This window comes from Ipomoea triloba, chromosome 5 (genome assembly GCF_003576645.1).
Source record: "Ipomoea triloba cultivar NCNSP0323 chromosome 5, ASM357664v1".
In the NCBI taxonomy this organism is placed as follows: domain Eukaryota; kingdom Viridiplantae; phylum Streptophyta; class Magnoliopsida; order Solanales; family Convolvulaceae; genus Ipomoea; species Ipomoea triloba.
In genome coordinates, this window is record NC_044920.1 from 21,668,948 (window position 1) to 21,692,021 (window position 23,074).

Consider the following 23,074-nt stretch of genomic DNA (forward strand, 5'->3'; position numbering starts at 1 on the left):
AATGGTGGAACCTAGTCCAAAACGCTGCCGTTTATATTAAGTCGTTAACAATGTTAATTAAAGTTGTTCGCATGGCCTAATGGATAAGGTGCTCGCCTCTAGAGCGGGAGATTGTGGGTTTGAGTCCCACCGTGAATGTTTTTTACCTTTTCGTAAAAAACACACAATGTTAATTACTTAATTAGTGCTTCATGTTTAATAATATTCATTTTGTACTATGTTTATAATATTTATTCTATATGTTTATAGAACTAAACCTTAATATACATAAACATTATATTGCAAGTACATCAAATTTATTTCCATGCACTACTTCATTAAAGAAAGAGTAAGTGTAATATTATTACTTCCTTACATTGGTCCTTTGCCGGCTAAGGTCACAATGCAGGGTTTCGGTGCATACTCTCGGGCGCAAGTGGTTACGAATTTTTCTTGTCACCCAAAAATAGTAAGCGAAATATTACTTTTTACTATATATACAAAATATTAAATTTTGGAAATGTAAAAATAAATAAGGAGAAACTTTTTTTACAGTTAAATTATTATTTATATATTTGATTTAACTGTTACATGCTTAATGCTATCAAACTTAAATTGGCAAAGATAATACTACAAGACAAACAATACAATACACACGTAACACATTTAAGAAGTTGGCAAAACGAATTGGCTTAATTGTGAAGAGCTGAGAATGCGTTGATCAAAGCCAAGGCGTTGCTGGTCATATGTGCAACGTTCACAATGCACTACAGGAAAAATGCACATAGACAACACTAAAAAGACAATAATTTTTAATAAAAGTGTTATCTTTTGTGTAAAAGACAATTGTTGTCTTTGACGTAACACTTTTATTAAAAACAACGATTTTACTGAACCGTTGTCTTTAGTGTGTTGTCTTTGTGCATTTTGTCAAAAAGACAACACCGCAAAGACAACGATTTTTATGTACATTTTAAAAATAAACAACAACGGTTTTATGTAATCGTTGTCGTTGGTGTGTTGTCTTTAAGTGCACTTCAATACACAACACTATAAAGACAACGGTTTTTAATACCGTTGTCTTTGCGCGATTTTTTTTATAAAGACAACGTGTTTATTTAACCATTGTCATTTGTGTATTGTCTTTAAGCACACTTGAATAGACAACACTTCAAAGACAACGGTTTATTAAAACCGTTAATAAACCATTGTCTTTGTGCACTCGTTTTATTTATTTATACAACGGTTGTATTTAACCGTTGTCATTGGTGTGTTGTCTTTAAGTGCACTTGAATACACAACACTACAAAGACAACGGTTTTTAAAATCGTTGTCTTTGCGAGTTTGTTTTTTTTAAGACAACGTTTTTATTTAGCCGTTGTCATTGGTGTGTTGTTATTAAATACATTTTAATACACAACACTTCAAAGAAAACAGTTTTTTAAAACCGTTGTTTATGTGCATTCCATTTTTTATTTAGACAATGGTTTTATGTAACCGTTGTTGTTGGTGTGTTGTCTTTAAGTGCACTTAAATACACAACACTACAAAGACAACGATTTTTTAAAACCGTTGTATTTGCGCGTTTATTTTTTAAAAAAAGACAACAATTTTATTTAACCGTTGTCGTTTGTGTGTTGTCTGTAAGAACACTTGAATAGACAACACTTCAAAGACAACGATTTATTATAACCATTGTCTTTGTGCACCCGTTTTTACTGATTTTGTCATGTTTAGTCCTAAGCTTTCAAGTTAATCACCCGATCGAGGTCTTTCAACTTTCAAGTTAACCACTCATGATCATTCATCTTTCAAATTTTAACCACCCGTTATCCTTTAACTTTTAAATTTTAACCAGTCGTGGTCCATATAAAATAACACATTTGCCCTTACTTTACGAAAATTGAAGTGTCAACCTTATATGGTGGAACTTGATCCAAAACGATTGTTGTTTATTATAAGTGGTTAACAATGTTAATTAAAGTTGCTTGCGTGGCCTAATGGATAAGGCGCTTGCCTTCGAGTCCCACCGGGAACGGTTTTTACTTTTTTCTAATATTCACTTCGTACTATATTTATTACCTTTTTCTAATATTCATTTCGTACTATATTTATTACCTTTTCCTAATATTCATTTCGTACTATATTTATTACCTTTTCCTAATATTCATTTCGTACTATATTTATTACCTTTTCCTAATATTCATTCATTTCGTACTATATTTATTACCTTTTCCTAATATTCATTCATTTCGTACTATATTTATTACCTTTTCCTAATATTCATTCATTTCGTACTATATTTATTACCTTTTCCTAATATTCATTTCGTACTATATTTATTCTATATGTTTATAAAACTAAGCCTTAATATACATAAACATTATATATTCATTTTGTACTATATTTATTCTATATGTTTGTATTGCAAGTACATCAAATTTATTTCCATGCACTACTTCATTAAAGAAAGAGTAAGTGTCAGGGCTGGATTTTAAGGCGTGCAAGATGTACGACCGCACAGGGCTCCAAAATTTTGGGGCCCCTAGTCTAGCTCTGGCTTAATAGTTAGTATATATATTTGTGATTATATTGGCCTAAAATTAGATTTTTTGCATTTTTCCCTTTGTAATTTTTCTTCAATTCGCAGTTTATTTATACTTTGATAGTGCCTCACTTATTTACCAGCACAGGGCCATGCAAATAAAAAAACCGGCCCTGGAATATCATTACTTCCTTGCATTGGTCCTTTGCTGGCTAAGGTCACAATGCAGAGTTTCAGTGCAAATCCTCGGGCGCAAGTAGTGATTCCGGATTTTTCTTGTCACCCAAAAAGAATAAATGTAATATTACTTTTACTACATATACAGAATATAAAATTTTGGAAATGTAAAAATAAATAAGGAGAAACCTTTTTTACAGTTAAATTATTATATTTGTTTTAACTATTACATACTTAATGCTATCAAACTTAAATTGGCGAAGATAATACTACAAGACAAACAATACACACGTAACACATTTAAGAAGTTGGCTACTAATTGAATTGGCTTAATTGTGAAGAGCAGCGAATGCGTTGATCAAAGCCAAGGCGTTGCTAGTCATATGTGCAACGTTCACAATGGCTTCCCTCACGGCGGCCTTAACGTTCCCTTTCGCGAACCCTTCGGTGCACGTGTCTTCATCTGTCAAGGCGGCGCTAACCCAAGTTTGTATATCATTCACTTTTAGGTTAAAATCTGAGCCTTTCAACTGCTTCATTTCTGTCAAAGACTTTCTAATTTCATTCACGGAGTCTCTCAACTCTTCCACACAATCGCGCATGGCCCCCACCTCTCTATGGGACAAGCCCTGGCTCTTCCCCATCTTAACCATCACGGCAGACGTTGATTCGGCGGTTTGGAGAGTTAGGGTAAGAGCCGCATGGGCCAAGAGTTGGGGGTCTGCTCTTATATCACTTGCGTGAGATGATAGAGAAGTGTAACATAGATTGGGATACGTTGTTGCTTGACATGATATTCTTATAAACTCAGCATTTCTTGCACCGGCTACAACACGAGCTGCCGAAGCAGGGTTTATGGAGGATGTTAACGTAAGTGTAACAAGAAAACTTAGGAAAATTTGTTTGCACAAAAGGCCTGCCATTCTATCTAGATGTGTTTAAAATAAATGGGGAGAAATGATGTATTTATAGAGTTTTGGTTGATGCATTTGGCCAATTGGGGGATATGGGACAAGGCGGCTACAACAAAATGAGATATTTTGCAAGTCGGCAACCGGTGGCACAAGTTGGTGTATTTGTCGACTTTAACGATTTTATTTTCCAAAGCAACATATATAATAGTCTCTAAAGGTACTTGTAGAGTTGTAGACTAACGAATTATTTATTTTTTCCAAAAATATTATTGTTCCTTTAAAAAAAAATAATTATAAATGATAACAATAAACACTTCGAAAATTATACTATTATAGTATTATCACATGTCTTATTTTATTTTTTTTTTAAAAAACATTTTAATTCACTATATATGTATTTAGATCAATAAAGTGTGCTCCGTCAATATTGAGTAAAAAGCGAAAATGAGTGATATATAGAAGATAGTTCATCTGCGAAGGATATCCAATGTGAATAATGTGGTGAGATATGAGCCATTGATCTAATTTTGATCAATGGTTAAAAACAAAGGATTTTTTCTTAAATATGCGTGTCCCGACAACATGGATGTGAATGATCAAGTGTCTATATATGGACCTTTAAGTTTCGAACTAATTATGCACCTTAAGTTTTAAACATACACACCTTTAAAATTAAACTAATGCACCTTAAACTAGAAAGTGACACACTTTAAACTTTAAACATACGCACCTTAATCTTTAAACTTACCTACTTTAAGCTTTGTACTTGCGCAAAATTTCCATAATGTTACCACGTTTAAAAAAAAAAATCCTTCATTCTAGACTGTTGATTTTGGCTATATCATCAATGACTGAGATTTAATCCCATTTTTTAAATGGAGGAGACCTTAGCTCTTTCGCATTTGATCTCTCTTGTGTGTGTGTGTATATATATATATATGATATTGATCATATCGGAATCACCCTCCGGTCCCTCCCCATGAGTCTATGGGAATCAATCTGTTGCATTAAAAAAATATATCTATGAATGATATTAGTTGGGTGGGATTCAAAATTTGCGTGTGCATAGGGTCACGTGTTGTGTGCATATCCTATGTTGCACACACCGCATGCTTAATATGTACACACGAATTTTGAATCCCTCAATTTCACACTGTACATGCACACAACGCATGCTTAATATGCACACGTGAATTTTGGACCCCTCAATAATTGATCTCATCCATAGATATATATGTTTTTTAATGCACTAGATTGGTTCTCATGAAGTCATGAGACTGTGCACGTACGGGATGACACAACAATGTGCACTGAAAGACACAATAATGTGTTCTTTCTTCTTAACGAGATTATTAAACATATTTCTTGAAGTCGTTGCTTTCCTTCCCTTTGTCATGGGACTTAGCAACATGCCTATTGAACTTGTTAAACCAACCCGTGACAAGGCGCAACAATGTGAACTAGAAGGCTCGCACAACAATGTGCACTGGAAGACGCAAAATGTTCATTATTCTTCACGGGATTTTTAAACCCATTTCTTGAACCCATCACTTTCCTTCCCTCTTTTATGGGACTTAGCAGCGAGTCTGTTGATATCTGTTAAACCAGCTTGTGACAAGGCACAACAATGTGCACTCGAAGGCGAAAAATTATGCAACTAAAGACAAACAAGATGCAATATTTACGTACAAAAAATCTTCCAAATTGCCACTTTTTTTTAAAATTTTTAAATTTTCCTTAGCTTCCTTCTGAGCAATTGATATGGATTTACTTAATGGTTGAGATTTAACCCTACTTTTTATCTGGAAACTCCTACACATCTGATCAATATCAATCTCTCCTTTGAACATTTTTTTAACTGTGAATATTGATTCTAAATAATAAAAATAAGCTCATATATGTTAATTGAGTTTGCAATTATATAACACCAAGGACTAAAAGTGAAACATTATGAACAATAAGGGACTAAATTTGTTTAAATCAAATTAGACACTAAATTTAAAAAATGAAACAAAATTCATAGGCCATAAATATCATTTTCCCTTATTTAATATGAAAATTAATATAATTGTTCAGTGGGTACGGTCAATATGACCATAATTTTCATTCAATTAGAACAAGTGTTAAGTGTAACCCAATGGGGTAGCTCAAGTGGCAAGTGAGCTCTCTTTGTGGGGAAGAATTTCGGAATATAACCCGAGTTTGATTCTCACAAGTGACGATCATTCCTGGGCCAACTCTCGTGCCTCCCGGAGTGTACCAAAAAAACAGTGTTAAGTGTAAGATGGTATAATATTACAGCGTACCATTAGTGCAAGATTTCATTGTAAATAATGTCACATAAAAACTTGTGCGTAATATAGAGAGACTCGAGATTTTTTATTTTTTTTTAAGAGACTTGAGAAATACAAGAGACATGGCTTGGCCAAGAAATTATATATGATTGGTCCGGGGCAGCTTTAATTTAATTTTATCTTTTTCTTAATGCAACTAGTATGGTATGGCCTAGCTTAGTTGCTTTAAATTGAAACATTTTGGACGGTAGCTATAATAGATTCAAGTTGAATATAATTGAAATCATGCCACTACTGCTTTTCTGGAATGTTATCCATTTTCGGTATGATTATAAAGCCAGCGCCCGCCAGCCGCCTTTCTTATTGTTAACCATGGTTTTGATTAGTTGATGGTACTCAAAATTAGCTGATAAGCTAATTATGTTAGAAAAAGGACCTATCCAAATCACTTTTATTTGTTGACATAATTTTGTCTATATTTATATACAACACTACACTCAAATTAATTAGCATAATAATAATAATAATAATAATAATAATAGTTGTAGTAGTATATGCGGTCCTCCGAGTATAGTGATTTTGTCACGTTTAGCCCTAAACTTTTAAGTTAACCACTGGTCTTTCAACTTTCAAGTTAACCACTCATGATCCATTTTCTTTATACGGAATATTGTGTATTGCTATACAAAATGTCATGCATTGCTATATAAAATGTAGTGCATTGGTAACTCTCTGATTTGATTATTAGCTTGGTCCAGACTGTGCATTCATATTATGTTGATCATGCATTCATATACAGAATGTCGTGCATTCATATATCAAATGTCGTGCATTCATATATCAAATGTCGTGCATTGGTAACTCTCAACACTAGGTTGCACGCTAGAAATGAATGGGAAAGGAGAGTAGAGTCATGATACTGTTACAATGTTAAAACTTTAAAAGAACTAAAAATTTCTAATTAAAAGCATCACTAATAAAGAACCTAAAGAAATATGGTAACAAATAACCAAAATGCCCCCAACTTTAAAAAACTGACAAATAATTAATATACAAAGTGAAAATAAAACAATCATAAGATCTCACAAAATCAACCGCCACAATTAAACTACACGTTTACACCTAAAGACATGTTTTCATATGAATACAAATATATATTATTTGGAGATTGAATTAAAAATATTGGGAGTAGAGAAAATAGTGGTGAGTTGTAATAATTGTAATGACATGCATGCATGATAGGAGGAAATAGAGACTATTAGAAACAAGATTATTGATCAATGATATGATATTACATAATCGAGTGGTTGCGAAATGTACATCATAGACAAGTGGATATGTAGTTTTCATGATGGTCTTATTCTGCCAGCTCAAATGGTTCTTCAATCTTGAGAGTTGAGACAATGCATGTCTAACCCTACAGTGATATGATGCTAAGCCTTGTACTTTAGCATAGTGAATTAATGATTTGCTTGTTTAAACCACCAATTTCTACAATGCAAACGAACCAAGAGGATGTAAATCGTGCTAGCCCTCGAATGCTCGATTTTGGGTTATCCCTGTTAAATTCTTGAGTTAATCAGTTCAAACAACACAACACCTATGTTATTAGACCAAATGTCACAGAATCATTCGAAAGGATCAGTGTCCCTATCAACGTGGTTCGATCTTGTGGCCACAAGGATCAGTGTCCCTATCAACGTGGTTCGATCTTGTGGCCACTCATTTAGAATGGTAACAGATGTGTCGTCATACTATATAGTAGTTGACAATTTAATCATTATTTAATGAATCTAAATGAGAGAATCAAAGACATGGGATTCTCAACGTGGTTCGATCTTGTGACCATTTATTTAGAATGGTAACAGATGTGTCGTCATACTATATAGTTGACAATTTAATCATTATTTAATGAATCTAAATGAGAGAATCAAAGCTAAGACATGTGATTCTCAATTAAAATTATTTTTGTAAGGAAATTTGCTATTTTTTTTAGTACTACAAGCACAAAGAGTCAACAGTTGCCTCAATTGAGACTCGAACTCACTCCCATCATCGATGCGGGAGTGTAAACCGGGACACCGCAGAAATTTGCTATTATATTAACTTGTCTGCTTTTCTGTACAAGAGAGGCAACCTATACATATACAGTAGTCTAGCCAAATAAAAGGTGTGAACATAAATATAATATGTGCAGTCCAACTATCAGCTTAGGCTTTTAGTTGAGATGGAGCACATACTTTGATTTGGTATCAGAGCCATGCAAAAGGTCATGAGTTCGAATCTCCGCGTCACCCGCAAAAAGAGACTTCCACGTGTTGCTTGGTAATCCACCTCACACGTTGAGAATAAATCTAATTACAATAACTATGGCTAATTTATAGGCTAAATAATTGCATCTGATATGTTTATAATGACACCACATAATTAATTCACTACTTATTGATCTTATCAGTCTTAGAATAAAGTTTGAAGACAGTATATCTGGGAGGATGTAAACTCGATCTTGATCTTTATTGCAGTCTTTTCTTTTTAGGATATATAGTTTTAGGGGGGATTAATCTGTTTGTTTGAAATGTTAAATATAAAATAATTTTTTTAAAAAAAAAAACCTAAAAATAAAAAAAGCGAAGCAATATGGACTACATTCCAATAACCATATAGTTGATATTATTATCATTGTGTTACCTGAAAAACTGTTTGGAAATAAACATTTTTTTTTCTCACTTTTACTCTAACCCTAATCATACTATTGAGCAATATAAATTATAGGAAAAAGTGTCAAATAGGCCACTGAACTTGTCGCTTTTATGCAATTGGGTCATTGAACTTAAAAAGTGTGCAATTCAACCATCAAACAAGCAAAATTTGTGCAATTGGACCATTTTTACAAAAAATTTTAATTCAATTTGAGTTAAAAACATTTCAATATTGACTCCCAACTAGTATGGTAGAAGAAAATACCACTCTTAATACATATATGTTAGTAATATAATTGAATTTTACCAGAAAATTTTTATAAAAATGATCCAATTGCACAAATTTTGCTTGTTTGATGGTTGAATTGCACACTTTTTAAGTTCAATGGCCCAATTGCACAAAAACGATAAGTTCAGTGGTCTATTTGACACTTTTTCCTAAATTATATTAATGAACGAATTGAAATACATGGCGTTAGGAAAGTAAGGACATACTACACCAAATAATTCAACTGCCAACAAAAATATCTATTCAGAAAAAGGTGAGTGTGTATAGGGATCCAATGGGGAATAATATCTTGACAAAGTTTATTAGCTAGGCTGCTCTACACCAATTTTAAGTTGCCCATAATTATTTTGAAACAAAAAAAGTTGTCCATAATTGACGTTGTCAAACCAAGAAGATTAACAATTATTTGGTGGTCGGGTGTTAAACCCGTCCTTTTTTTTTTCGGTAAATTCACGATGTCTTTCTCTATGGGGTTGGCCCAGGGGAAATAGTCACTTGTGAGAACCGAACCCGAGTTCTCCCGAAATTTTTCCCCACAAAGAGAGCTCATTTGCCATTTGAGCTACCTCATTGGATCATTTATCTGTAATAACAGGTCATTTTAATTCTGGCAGCAAAATCTGGCGACGGTTCATCCGTCGCCGGTCACCGGACTCCGGCGGAAGGCGACCAAATGGTCACCTTCAGCCATAGAAGGCGACCAAGAAGGCGACCACCATGGCGGAAGGCGACCTTTTGGTTGCCTTCCGCCGGAGTCCGGCGACCGGCGATGGTTCTGCCGTTGCCGGTCGCCGGATTTTCTCTTGAACAGTAAATGACTTGCTATTGCAGGTCATTTATCGATTTTTGGCATTATTTGCTCCAATTTAACATGTTAAAGGACCTAATTGGACTTTTTAAATGTTCAGGTGCCTAATTGACTTTTCAGGTATTGTTTAGGGGCTTATTTGACCCTTTTCTCAAGATTCAAATATAATCTAACAATAAACACAAGATGAAAGTGAGAATAATAATTCAATGAATAATTGAATAAAGGGTTCTAGTTACAGATTTATTTCCACAACGGTTCATACAATTAGATCACAGTTGCATAGATAAGCCTAACGATTGCAAAATAAACTTGGTTATAGTGTCCCGAACAATCGCCCAGACACCAATCCTTCCTAAATTCGTTGATAATTACGAGACCTCTATATAGTTATTTCCCTTCCCAACTGATTATCAAAGAAACTTCATAAGATCATTCAATTGATAGCACTAGAAACAAGAAAGACCCAAGTCCGGATACACACCGGGTTTATTACAATTAGATTATTAAATCCTCCTTAACAACCATAATAGATTGACAACAATTCAAATTGCAATGCATCAATTAGTTAATTAAGCATTGTTCACCACTCAATTATGCTAAAATAATCATGGAATTAAGCACAAGAAGTTGATAAATACTTACAATCATTTGATAAAATTAAGAACAATAAGAACTCAGTATTGTAGAAATGAATCGAGTTTCAATACTCCATAGCAAGATACAATGAGTTTAGAACCCAACCATTGAAGTCTTCCAAAGAAAAAAGAAAAGGAATTTAAAAGTGTAAAAGTAGTGGAATGAAAAACTTGTTCTTGTCTAGTTGTCTCTAATGATCAAGATAAATATATATCTCAATGTCCCCAAGCTAATCTTCCCCAAAAAGTGTCCAGGTTCATGCAATGAACAAGGAGACATTTAAGTGTAACGGTTGAAACTTAAATGTGAGACTTAAATTCTTCATTCAAGATGCTTTGACGTGACTATGCGGTACACGATAAGTCATTATGTTTTCTTCCTTTGCTTTTATCATATTATCCCATATGTCACACGGTACAATAAGTTCAATTTTTGTTCCATATCTTTCATCGTCTCTTCAAAGCCGCAACTTTAAATTCTTCATAAATCACCCAACATCTCTCACATTTTTCTATTCTTGCCCCAATATTTCCTGATTCACAAAATAAGACCAAATATATGAATTAGTCATGCAATTTTAACTCACAATTAAACCAAAATGCTATCCACAAAATGCACTAATTATATATCTATCATTTGGCCAACTTAGCTGGACTGAAGTTACAATTATCTAGGCATTTATAAAGTGTGTTTTTGTATTTAATTATATTCATTACACAACATGTAATTTGGAACTTATGTTAGCAAAAGTTATTTGAAAGATTATAATTTAGTTTAATCTCCCACTTCCTTGCCTAGCTAGGTTGATTGACGAAGATAAAGTCCGCATACCCGTGTTTCGCATGGTAGTTCTTTAGACCACTTAATCTTTGTCTTTTCTTTGGGTGTTTTCCCTTTCTGTGATTCTGTCTTGATTATGGCAACAAAAATTATAGAATATATCACAACATCAAGAAACACATTTAAAACTTTTATCAAACAGTTTATGAGCATATAGAAAGAAAAGATGGAGAGGTTAAATGAGGCAATGTTAGATCAGAACGGGAATAAAGTTATGTTAGTATAATTTTTGTTTATGTTGCAAAATACACACCCAGTGGGACTTGAACCCACAATCGCTTGATTAGAAGTCAAACGCCTTATCCATTAGGCCATGGGTGCTAGTTAAGAGATGAAGGAACAACCTACCATTTCGAGTGGGTTGAACACACCCTATCGGATTTAACAAGCGAATCGGATTACACACACATATATATAGACTTCTACTCAAATGTGATCGCAACTTAACATGTGGTCGGTGCGGCCACTTAAAAAAAAAGCACCAATAGTGTTAGAAAAATGCACAACAACGAAGTGCACAAATACACCACAAAAACGCACAATACACCCAAAAAATGCACCACACCTAATTGTGCATCGCTTTAATGCATACCTAATGATGCGTTTTTTGGTGTATTTTTATTGTGCTTTTCCTAACACTATCGGTGCATATATGCATAACTATTGGTGCAACCGCAACTGAAGTAAGGTGTGTGTGTGTGTGTGTGTGTGTATATATATATATATATATATATTACTTATACATATACACACAAATGTAATACTCATTAGGAATAAAATGTTTATATTACTTATATGAGAAAATGTAATACTTTTTTTTTTAAATGAAAATGTAATACTTTTACATTTTTATTTAAAACTATTACATTTTTCCTCAAAAGCATTATATTTTCCCTTATAACTTATAAGTAACAAACACTTACCAACATTACTTATTATAGAAAATGTAATACTTTTGATGAAAAATATAATACTTTCACATCAAAATATAAAAGTATTATATTTTGAGAGAGAGAGAGAGAGAGAGAGAGAGAGAGAGAGAGAGAGTCATTATCAGGTGCAACCTGGTCATTAGGTGTGGTCGTGCGAACTATTTTCAGCCATTAGATCAGATCAAGTCATCAAATCAACGCGATATATATATATATGTTACAAGACACACCATTCTACGTACTACGTACTAAAATGCACCAGAAGACCGATAAAACACACCATTCTACACTATAACCAAATGCACATATTCACTTAAAATTCATCAATATACGTGATAAAACGCATCATTCTACGTATTAAAATGTATCACAACGTGCCTCATGCCAGATTATAAGTATACACTATTTACACATATTAGAAAAACATGTGCTAAAATATGCACCATTCCACGTATTAAAATGCACCACAACGTATGTTAAAATGTACAATTCCACTCGTTGAGAATTCTCATCCCAGAGTATAACATCCACTATTACACTTAGTAGAAAACATGTGTTAAAATACACACCATTTAACGTATTAAAATGCACCAGAAGACGGATTAAAACACACAATTCCACAACACACTTATTAGAAACACGTGTTAAAATACACACCATTCTACGCATTAAAATGCACCAGATGACATATTAAAACACACCATTCCACAACACAGTTACACACCATTCTACGTATGAAAATGCACCAGCGGATAGACTAAAACACAACATTCCACAACACAGTTAATGCACGAACATACGTAATAAAACGCACCACACTATGTACTAAAATGCACCATTTCAATTCACGTAATATAGATACTAAAATTACCATAATATCCCCACTTAAACATACGCGAATTCCAGTTGGATTAATGAAATTGGACGACGCAGATTAGGCCGCACGACCGCATGGGAGCTCCCCGCCGCATTTGAATATATATATATATATATAGAAATCTGTTCAAATGTGGTCGCGCCTTCCTGTGCGGTCGGTGCGGTTCACACCACTCAATGTTAGAAAATGCACCACTCATGTTAGAAAACGCATCACAATGAAAATACACAAAAACACCATAAAACACACCACACTCCCCTACCCCTAATGGTGCATTTGCTAACACTGTGTGGTGTATATTTGCATACCTAGTGGTGTGTTTTTTGGTGATGCGTACCTAATGATGTATATTTGTATACATAGTGATGAGGCCGCACTGACCGCACGTTAAGGGGCAGCCACACCTGATTATGACCATATATATATATATATATAACTAAATCTAAAGCTAAACCATAAAATTCAAACTCCTAAATAGTAAAAAGTGAACCCTTAATTAAACCAAATAAAAAAAAAAAAAAACTCTAAATCATAAGAGGGTGTTTGGTACTTTTACATCAATTAAATTTATGGTAAAATATTTTGAAAGAACATATTTGATGGGAATAACTTTGATTACCTAAAAAATTAATCATGATGTTTGGTTCTGATGGTTTTATTGGGACCGGGTCCACCATAAACCGGATATAGTGGTGCAGAATGGGGGTAAGAAGAAAGCAAAGCCCGAGATATTGGTCCAAAATAGCATCCCAAATAATAAATAATACAAGCTATAGCCTAAGGAATGGACAAAGAATAATACTGTAATTACTAGGAATCGAACCATGATCTATGGGTTGAAGGTTAGGAACCCATACCACTGGACCATGGGGAGATTAAATGATTTATGAGGTGATGTCTTAAAGGGAGGGAAGGGTGCCTTATATAGTGTAGAAGCTCTTCTGGATTGTTGACAAGTGTACGTCATCAGATGACCTTCCTTGTCTATCCTCCATGTGTCCCTGCATGCCCTGGTGTCTTTACCCACGTCTTCAGCTTCTCACCCACTATCTCTACCACCCCTCTTTACCCCCTACTACCAACCCCCGCGGTGTCCCCACCGATGGTGCGTTGGGGTGCATGGTCCCCGCTAACCACACCATGCCACGGAGAGTCGAGTGGGCCCATCTTGTTGGCCATGTGCCATACAATAGGGTCCAATCACTACCCCTTTCATACCTCCATGCCACGATCTCGAACCTACACCAACCCAAACTACCACTCCAGCTAGTGGAGGTGCCATTGGTACTTCAGTGGATGCTTGGACCCTGCTAGCCACGCCACTTCATGGGGAGTTCGGTGGGCTAATCTTGCTAGCCATAAGCTAGCCAGCAAGTTCAATTACAAACCCCCCTAATGTCATGCCATACCGCACCACTCCACACACAACAATGCACCACACCCCACCACCTCAAGAAGAGAGGTGCGAGTGGCACGCTCGACGCCGTACTAGGGGAGCAAGGCACGCCTCAGACGCCTGGGGCCAACGCCTCCACCAACGTGGCCACCCAGGCGCTCAGCAGCACCCCCTCACACCACCGCCCCGCAGTACCCTAGAGATGGGGGTGAAGGTAGGGTGCGCGGGGACGCATCGTACATGTTGGACACGCTCCCTCCAGTGGGGACCATCGCCTCCACTAACGACCTACTCTGGTCATTCGACGACACCCCAAGTTAGTCCACCATCTTCTACACGTCCTCCCTCCTCCTTTGACCTTGCTGGAAACACTCCTATCTTTTAATACTTAGCTCCATGCTCCCCTATTTCCGTAGCCCAATAGTCTTCCAGTATTCTTGTTGGGCCAACATCTTAGCAATACAAATGGACGCCTCGCTTGGGGCCAAGACCTTCCAGATAAAATGGGCCCTCAGGTACCCATATCCCCACTAGGTTCGTTTAAGCTTTCCTATGATTGTTTTTTTTTAAATCTCTAATATATCTTTGATATATACAAGCATTAAAAAAAAACATGACGAATAATCGAGAGTTTAATAAATCACTTGTAAATTAATAAAACATATACTAAAAAATTCTGTATGCAACAAGAATACTAAAACTCATAAATTCAAGAATAATTATAGGTTAATTGACTCAATTGTATCAATTTGACGAGTTAGAGTGTTTAATTACAATATTTTTATAATTTAGGGGTCTAATTATTGTTTCGTGTATAATTTGATGGTATATTTGACAATTTTCTCTTTAAAAAATATTTTATATTTTAAATTTAAATTTTATAACGATTAAAAAAATTATTTGTAGTATTATTGTTGTTTTTTTTTTTTTTGAAATCTAGTATTATTGTTGTTAATATGATGAGACTTGACAACAACTCGAAGAAAACTTGTAAATTTACCATGAGATTAAAATAAAGAAACAAACTAAATATATGTCAAATGTCACATTTTTAATTATTATTTAGATATAATTAAATGGTAATATATTTAATATAAATTATTAGTATAAATTAAAATGTAAAATAGTCTTATGAACTAAATAAATGCAATCCACTAACTCAAAAAACTACCATTTTTTACATTTTACATATTAGGTTTCCATTTCAATTCGTTATTTACAAAACATTAATTTTAACAATTTTATATTCAATCAAATATGCTAAAATTGATATATCTATTATTTATACACAACCCATTATAGTGTATGATGTCACAATCCATCCTCTTTAGACTTGGAAAAAAAAAAAACAAATAAAAAATTACTCTAGTTTAGTTAATAAGATAGAAATATAACATAAACTCAACTTTCTACTTTCAAAGAGTACCACCCATCAGAACATCATTAGCCCGCAATCCCGCATGCCAACATTCCGAAGCTTATTAGGTAAAATCATACGTGGTAATTATTTCTATGTATAAAATACATTTTTTTGTTTATGTATATCTATATGGGATATTGTTTTTATACATGATGTTTATTATTGGAATGTTTACAAAATAATATGGAAATTATTTGAGGGTTCACAATTTATATGCATAAAATTTAGTATTTATGTGTATAAGGTTTATTGTTTGAACATGTACAAACTAAATGAAGGTTGACTATTTAGACATGTATATTCTAAGCTCATTTTTATTGTGCATGAAATTCATTATTTGTAAAACATAACTGGACTTATTCAACACACTCCATCCCTTTACTTAGAAATATAATATTCAATAAATCAATCTTTATTATCTGTATACATAGAGTTCATTATATGTATGCATAAAGTTCATTAGCTTTGTGAACGTATTTTGATGCATGATCTCAAGTAAATTTTGCCCCAACCTTTGGAGTATCAAAGCTTGGCAGTTGATACATACCAAATTTAACCAACAATCCAATGATACCCTGTGGTAATTATACAATTTAGCTACCAGCTTTAAAAAAATAATGATACATTCTTCTTCTCCTAAAAGGTTGAATAACTTGAATCCCTAACCATAAGGGTCTCCCATGCCTTGGTCCGACAGAGCATGTGGGAGGAGGTAAATCACGGTAACTCAGTAGCTCAGCAGTCAGGCCAAATGCCAATATGCACAAGGGGTCTGTCCAAATCACCACACTGCTGCTGCCGAGTTTCGAACATTGGTCTCTTCTTCCAATACTGCCTATTGAACCACTAAGCTAAGCCGTGCGGGCAATTAATGATGCCTTCTTGATCACTAGGTCATGAGTAATAGAAGTGATTTCCAATAACACTTTCTCATATCTGCAAATCAAAACCTCTGTCTATCATCATCTGTATTACTCTCTCTGCATCCTCTATGAGACCAGCTTTACGATAAGTCTTCACCAAAAGCTCAAAATTATGCTCATTATCCGGCTCCAATTCGAAAAGATGGTTCGCGACAATCTCCCCGATATCAGCATTGCCACAAAGGGAGCAACCATAGAGCAACGCTCCCCAAACGGTCGGACCAGCCTCGAACTCCATATTATTCGCGATCAAGTCATAAGCTTTGGTTATAAGTCCAGCTCTTGCATACAGATTAACCAGGCAAGCATAGTGTTCCATAACAGGCTTGATTTTGTACCATTCTCTCATCAGAGTGAATATCCTCTCACCATCTTCTACCAACCCCAAATGAGCACACACAGACAGTAATGACACAAATGTGATTCCATCTGGCATGGCACCGGAACTTACCATCTCTTGGAAGTAAGCAAGCGCTTCTCGGCCCTTAGAATGAGCTGCAATTATTGAGTTCCATGACACCACATCCCTTTCAGGCATATTCTCAAACAACCATCTCGTTTGCTTGAGATTGTTTAGACTATTAGAATACAAAACGAGCAGAGAGTTTGCAATTGATAAATTCCATTCAATCCCCTGACGAAGAACCCATCCATGGATTTGGGGTCCGAGTTTTAGAGGCAATTCCCTGCTTAGTAAGGCTGATACAGAGACAGAGTCTGGCTTAAAGCCATCATGTAACATAGATTGAAATATATCCAATGCCTCTAGTATAAGGTCATGCCTAACATAACCAACAAGCATTGAGTTCCATGAAACTAAGTCTTTCTCTGCAATTTGATCAAAGATTCTCCTAGCTTTAATGATATCACCACACTTAGCATACATATCAACAAGAGTATTAAGAACAAACCTGTCATTCCCAAATCCCCAACGAATGACATGACGATGAACTTCCTCCCCAACTTGGATCAGTCCAATGCCTGCACAAGCCTTGAGGACACGAGGAAAAGTGTGCAAGTCTGGCTCCACACCCTCCTCCACCATCTGAAAGTAAAGTGCCAGGGCATCCTCAAATAACCCCTTATTCACATACCCCAATATAAGAGAATTCCATGGAAACGCTGAAGAATATCTGTGACGCATTTGATCAAACAGCTGGTGAGCATCCTCAACCCGCCCATCCGCGGCATAGAGCCTGAGCAACTTTGATGAAATGCCAATGTTTTTACGCAAGAGCTTCTGGGGAACGAGGCGGTGGATTCTTGCACTGTGATTGAAGGCTTGTAAATGGAAGCAGGCCTCAAGAAGAGAAGCAAAGATGCTAGGGTCATCAATCTCAACACCATTGTTGAATGAGGCCTCAATGTCACCCAGGATTTTATCAAGAGCTTGGAATTTTGATTGGGGCTGATTTCTTGAGTTCACTAACAAGGGTGTAGATAATGGTTTCTGGAATTTGGATTTGAGGTTGTCTCTTTGTCTATGTTTATGACGTTTTTGGGGGTTTTCTTTTGCCAAGTAAAGTGAACAAGATGAATTTACACATAGGGAGGTTGATTGTATGGTCATTTTTTAGTGGCACACTGGCAGTCTGGCACAATGAAATTAGAGTCGCTTTCTTCCAATTTATGGAGTGAAACTATACCATACAATCATGCTAACAAGTTTCTTATTGATTCACACAATAACAACAATATAAGTTTAAATATATACATGACTTATTAAGGTTAACTAGCTTTTCAGTTAGGGGTGTGTTTGAGAATTAGAAAAATGACTTTTGAAAAATGTTTAGTTGTATTCTGTAAAACTGTTTTAGTATGTTTGGTTCATTTTCTGAAATGAATAAAATTGTGTAATTAAACATTTCATTGAAAATTAATTTTTGATTTGTGGAAAATGACTTTCGTCAAATTTTGGCGGAAGTCATTTTCCTCCGAAACAGTCATATTTTCCCCTGGCAACAGATAATGACAATCATTTATAAAGAAACAAGACAAATTCTCATTATAATTTCCGACAGCCATATTTTCCTTATAATTTCCATGATACCTGTCAATTTTCATGTTTTGTCATGGTTTCAATCGGTTTAATTGGTTTTGAATTTTACTAAAATTCGGTTGAAAAATATGATTACTAAAAATAAGAGGTTACCTAAAGTTCTAAACCAATTAAGTTGGTTAAAACAAAAAAAATAACAAAAGAAAAATATGAAAAGACAAAAATGCTCTGACTAAAAATAAGAAAAGTCATGAAAATGAACTAATAAGTATCCAAAAAATAATAGCCTTGGATGTTAAATGTCAAAATGATAATCCAGGATTAAATTTGGAATTGCCACCAAAGACTGGAGACTCTGGTGGAATTAACTCTATATTTTCCTATATTTAGATAGATGTAGATTGTTAGCATGGTCAAAACTCAAAACTAATGTAATGGAAATCCATGCAAACACCGACCAAATCATGTATCAATAACATAGGTCAGGAGCAACCTAGCAAAATCACAAGACAACATTTATCCAGTACACACTTTTGGATAATAGCAAAATCACAAGACAACATTTATCCAGTGCACACTTTTGGATAATAACTGTGGTTTCCTGGTCACTCAAAAAACAATAACATAGGCCAGAATCAAATTGATATTTTAGTGAAAAAGATAATCTCTCAAGCATACTAACGGATGCATTATACATCATTTGAAAATCCTCCATCTTGATATGGCATGTAAAAGTCATTCTATTCAGTTCTCTCTCCCAATGCTTAAACAGGAAGAAAGGGTTATACATTAAGCTCCTCCATGCAAGACACTCAGGAGCAGCTTTAAAGCAGTCATAAGCATCCAGTTTTGTTTATACATTCTAGAATTAGAGCATAGAGCTGAGTAAAAACCATACTTTTCAGGCCCCACCCTCCATAAAAGAAAAGAGCATTAAGTACAGGACAAGAAGTAGATTTTGCAGTGATCTTGGATCTTTTATTTTTAGTAAACAGAATCAGAGACCATTCCATGCGTGGAAACAAACTTTTTCTCTTGCTTTAGAAGAAAATGACTTGAATATGATCACCTGCAAAAAAAATGGATACTAATCATATTATAACAGTTGCATCTTGATAAACATTCAATCGAGTGAATGGTAAAACACTCTCCAAATAAATAACATGGAATCAATACTACACCAAGCATAAAGAATGGTAAGAACTACAGTAACTGGGGTAAGAACCAATCAGCTAAAATGAAGTAAAAGCACAACCATATTGAATGTATAAATGTGTGAAGATATCAAGATCAAGCAACTGGCAGTACCAATAAAATTGTAATATTAGAATGCAGAACTTGTTATTATTGCTTTAAACAAATACGAAGAAATATTTACCTAAATGCAGAAAAAATGGGGTAGACTTGTTCAAATATCTCATCTTCTGTTCCGGTACCATCGATCTAGATGAAATGGTTTTTTGGTGAGAGGGGGTTCAGAAACATATTCACTTGAACAAGTGAACTACAAACAATATAGGGAATATATATATGCATGTCACCCAATTTCACAACGTCATTAACTAACCAAACCATTACCTTGTAAAGCTTCCCTTTCTTAGCATAGTACTCAATTACAGGAAAACTCACAGCTCTAAATGTTTTCAGGCGCGCCCTTACTGTTTCTTCATTGTCATCTAGTCGCCCCTGAAAAACACAATGCCTGAGGTTATTTTTCATTTCTGGACAAGCTGCAGGAGAGGGATGCTCTTCCATTTGAGAGTCCATGTAGAAAGAACACCTCATTACGGTTTAGTACTCGTTTGATCATCACATCTTCAGGGCAGTCGAAAAAAAGCACACAATTTGGTTCAGCGCCAAACTGCAATCACAAGTGAATGTTGTAACCTTCTACAACCAATAATTAGGTATGATGGATTTAGGAGTAAGGTTACTTTTGAAACAACAAGACTGGCACACAACTGGGTTTGAAGAGAGGAAGTTCAAGGTAACAAGGACATTAATATCCACAGAAAGAATCACTCAATATTGGTCCATGTTACTGAAAAATAGGAGGAACAAAAATGATTCCATAATGAATATCATTAGAAGAAAAGGGACTAACAATTTTCTCATACGCTATTCGGTTCTCTTCACTCCTTGGGAAACCATCAATGAGAAACCTATCATTTTCACCTGACTCAATAGCCTTTCGAAGTAACTTGACAGTCACTTCTGATGGAGCAATTGCCCCTTCCTTCATGATCTTCTGAATCATGGCACTATATAGAGAAATTGAATTTAACAAAAACTATATTTTCTTGGAGAGCAACGGGGATAATGACGATGATAATAATAATAATAATTATAATAGTAATAATTTATATCAGTCCATGCCTATATTCACTATTTGAATCCATTTCTTTCCTCAACAGTTCTCCAGCACTGATGTGTGTGAATCCAAAGTTATCAACAATTCTATGACATTGAGTACCTTTTCCACTGCCTGGACCCCCTGAAAGCATATAATATCTTTATCAGCATTGCACCTAGAAGATTTGAGAAGTTCTACATGCAACAGCAATGATCAGAATATCTTATTTTTGATCACCCCCTATACTTCCCACTAGTGAGAATAAGAATTTTATTGGATATGACAAAAGAGATTGGCGCATATTGTCTGTTTACTCCCTCTCGAGAGAAAGAGAGCAGATTGCCAAATGCAATAAAATGGTATTCAACTAAAAGGCTAAAAACCATAAAGCATCATTAGTTAGGGAAGAAAACTCCTCTCAGGCAGATTCAAACAGCATCAATGGTAACCCAAATTAGGCAGATCAAACATAACCTCTAGTATACTTTTAGAGCTGAAAAGTTTTTTGGAACTTAATGTTTATGCAAACCAGAATGAGGAAATCAAAGGCACAATGTAAAGAACAACAGTAGTTCAAATTATTTATACTATAAAGTAACGCCCAAAATCATCATTTCAAACTGCAAATTACCCAGAACAAAAGCTATGAACGGGGTTGTTTTTCTGGAACAGATTCCACCTTCTGCCTACACCAAACAGAGACCAAAATTTTAGGTGTTCGAATCTATTAACTATTAACCGCTTCAATACTAAGAACATAGATTTGGAAGAAGCACCTGATTATGAATCTCTGTACAAAACCCTTGCCAACTTTTCAACCCATTAGCTGCTGGAACCTATTAATGAACAAGATCATTAATCTTGAAATCAAATGTGAAAGAGAATAAGCGGGGCCCCAGATATTGAATCAGTGGTACATACCTGGAGAAGATGAGAAAGCTTAGACGATGAAGACAAAAATCGTGGAGAAAATGCAGTGAGCCGCCTCCACATCTTTGATGATCATAGAGGTATGAACATATGAACAAACGCAAAGCTAGAATTGGATTTCAGATTCTTCCCAGTTTCAACGCTTCTAAGAGGCTTTCTGTCGAACACCTGATTTACAATGCAGCCAGCCAACACGTGTGCTGTCTGTTGGTCACGCTCAGCTCCCCGTGTTATAAGTTTCTTTTTCATTAATGTTTAAAGGATTTTTTTCCCAAGCAAGATTTTAATAATTTATTCTATTTTGTTTGCAAAAATAAAATAAAATTTATTCTATTTTCATTCGCTTTAAATATATAAAAATCCTATAAAAACCGGCCCATCATCTTGGTGGCCCAAAATAATCTCCACCCACCACCCACTTCACGGGTTGTTATGCCGTGGACCTAGGTCCACCTTGCAAGGTGGACTTGTGTTTACATTCACATACACTATACTCTACATTCACATACATTATACTCTGCATTCACAATTTGTAAACTCCACATTCACACATTACAGGATTATATGTTTAGTAACTATATTACTACTGTTATGCATTCACACATTCAAAACTCTATATTCACAGGCCCTATACTCCACATTCACAACTTGAGAAACTCCACATTCACACATTACAGGGCAACAAGTTGCTAGAACTTCTTAACTCTATTACAGATTCACATATGCATAACTCTACATTCACGATTTCTATACTCCATATTCACAATTTGAAAATCTACATTCACGATTTCTATACTCTACATTCACACTTTGAAACCTCTACATTCACACATCTTTGGACAACTCTATATTCAGCAATATGTTTACTAATTAAAAAAAAAAAAAGAGACAAAAACGACGTAGTTTTGGACCCAGGTCCACCTTGCAAGGTGGACCTGGGTCCACAGCATAATTTGCCCCACCTCACTCTTCGCAAAATTTACTGTAGACCACGGTCTACAATGCATGGTAGTCCATGCATCAAAACGGTGTCGTTTTGATTAATGAAAAGAAACGATAA

General features: G+C 35.0%; 3 protein-coding genes and 1 non-coding gene across 4 annotated transcripts; all 4 read right to left on the bottom strand.

Moving 5' to 3' along the window:
- Window positions 1–2,891: 2,891 nt before the first annotated feature.
- Window positions 2,892–3,627, bottom strand: LOC116020778 (21 kDa protein-like). The gene has a single exon (XM_031261302.1). It carries the CDS (start codon window positions 3,622–3,624, stop codon window positions 3,031–3,033), a length of 594 nt encoding a protein of 197 aa, XP_031117162.1. The 5' UTR covers window positions 3,625–3,627; the 3' UTR covers window positions 2,892–3,030.
- Window positions 3,628–11,432: 7,805 nt separating this feature from the next.
- On the bottom strand, window positions 11,433–11,505 carry TRNAR-UCU. Its single transcript has one exon. It is a non-coding gene; the product is annotated as a tRNA-Arg (tRNA).
- Window positions 11,506–16,322: 4,817 nt separating this feature from the next.
- On the bottom strand, window positions 16,323–18,313 carry LOC116019334 (pentatricopeptide repeat-containing protein At4g25270, chloroplastic). The gene has a single exon (XM_031259497.1). The coding sequence runs from the start codon at window positions 18,300–18,302 to the stop codon at window positions 16,740–16,742; it is 1,563 nt and encodes a 520-aa protein (XP_031115357.1). The 5' UTR covers window positions 18,303–18,313; the 3' UTR covers window positions 16,323–16,739.
- A 1,043-nt stretch (window positions 18,314–19,356) lies between these two features.
- Window positions 19,357–22,238, bottom strand: LOC116019154 (probable UMP-CMP kinase 2). Its single transcript, XM_031259276.1, has 9 exons — window positions 22,006–22,238; window positions 21,861–21,920; window positions 21,716–21,770; window positions 21,108–21,225; window positions 20,836–20,992; window positions 20,512–20,592; window positions 20,310–20,417; window positions 20,110–20,174; window positions 19,357–19,800 (listed from the first exon to the last, which is right to left on the bottom strand). The coding sequence occupies exons 1-9, from the start codon at window positions 22,075–22,077 to the stop codon at window positions 19,797–19,799; spliced, it is 720 nt and encodes a 239-aa protein (XP_031115136.1). The 5' UTR covers window positions 22,078–22,238; the 3' UTR covers window positions 19,357–19,796.
- Window positions 22,239–23,074: the final 836 nt, after the last annotated feature.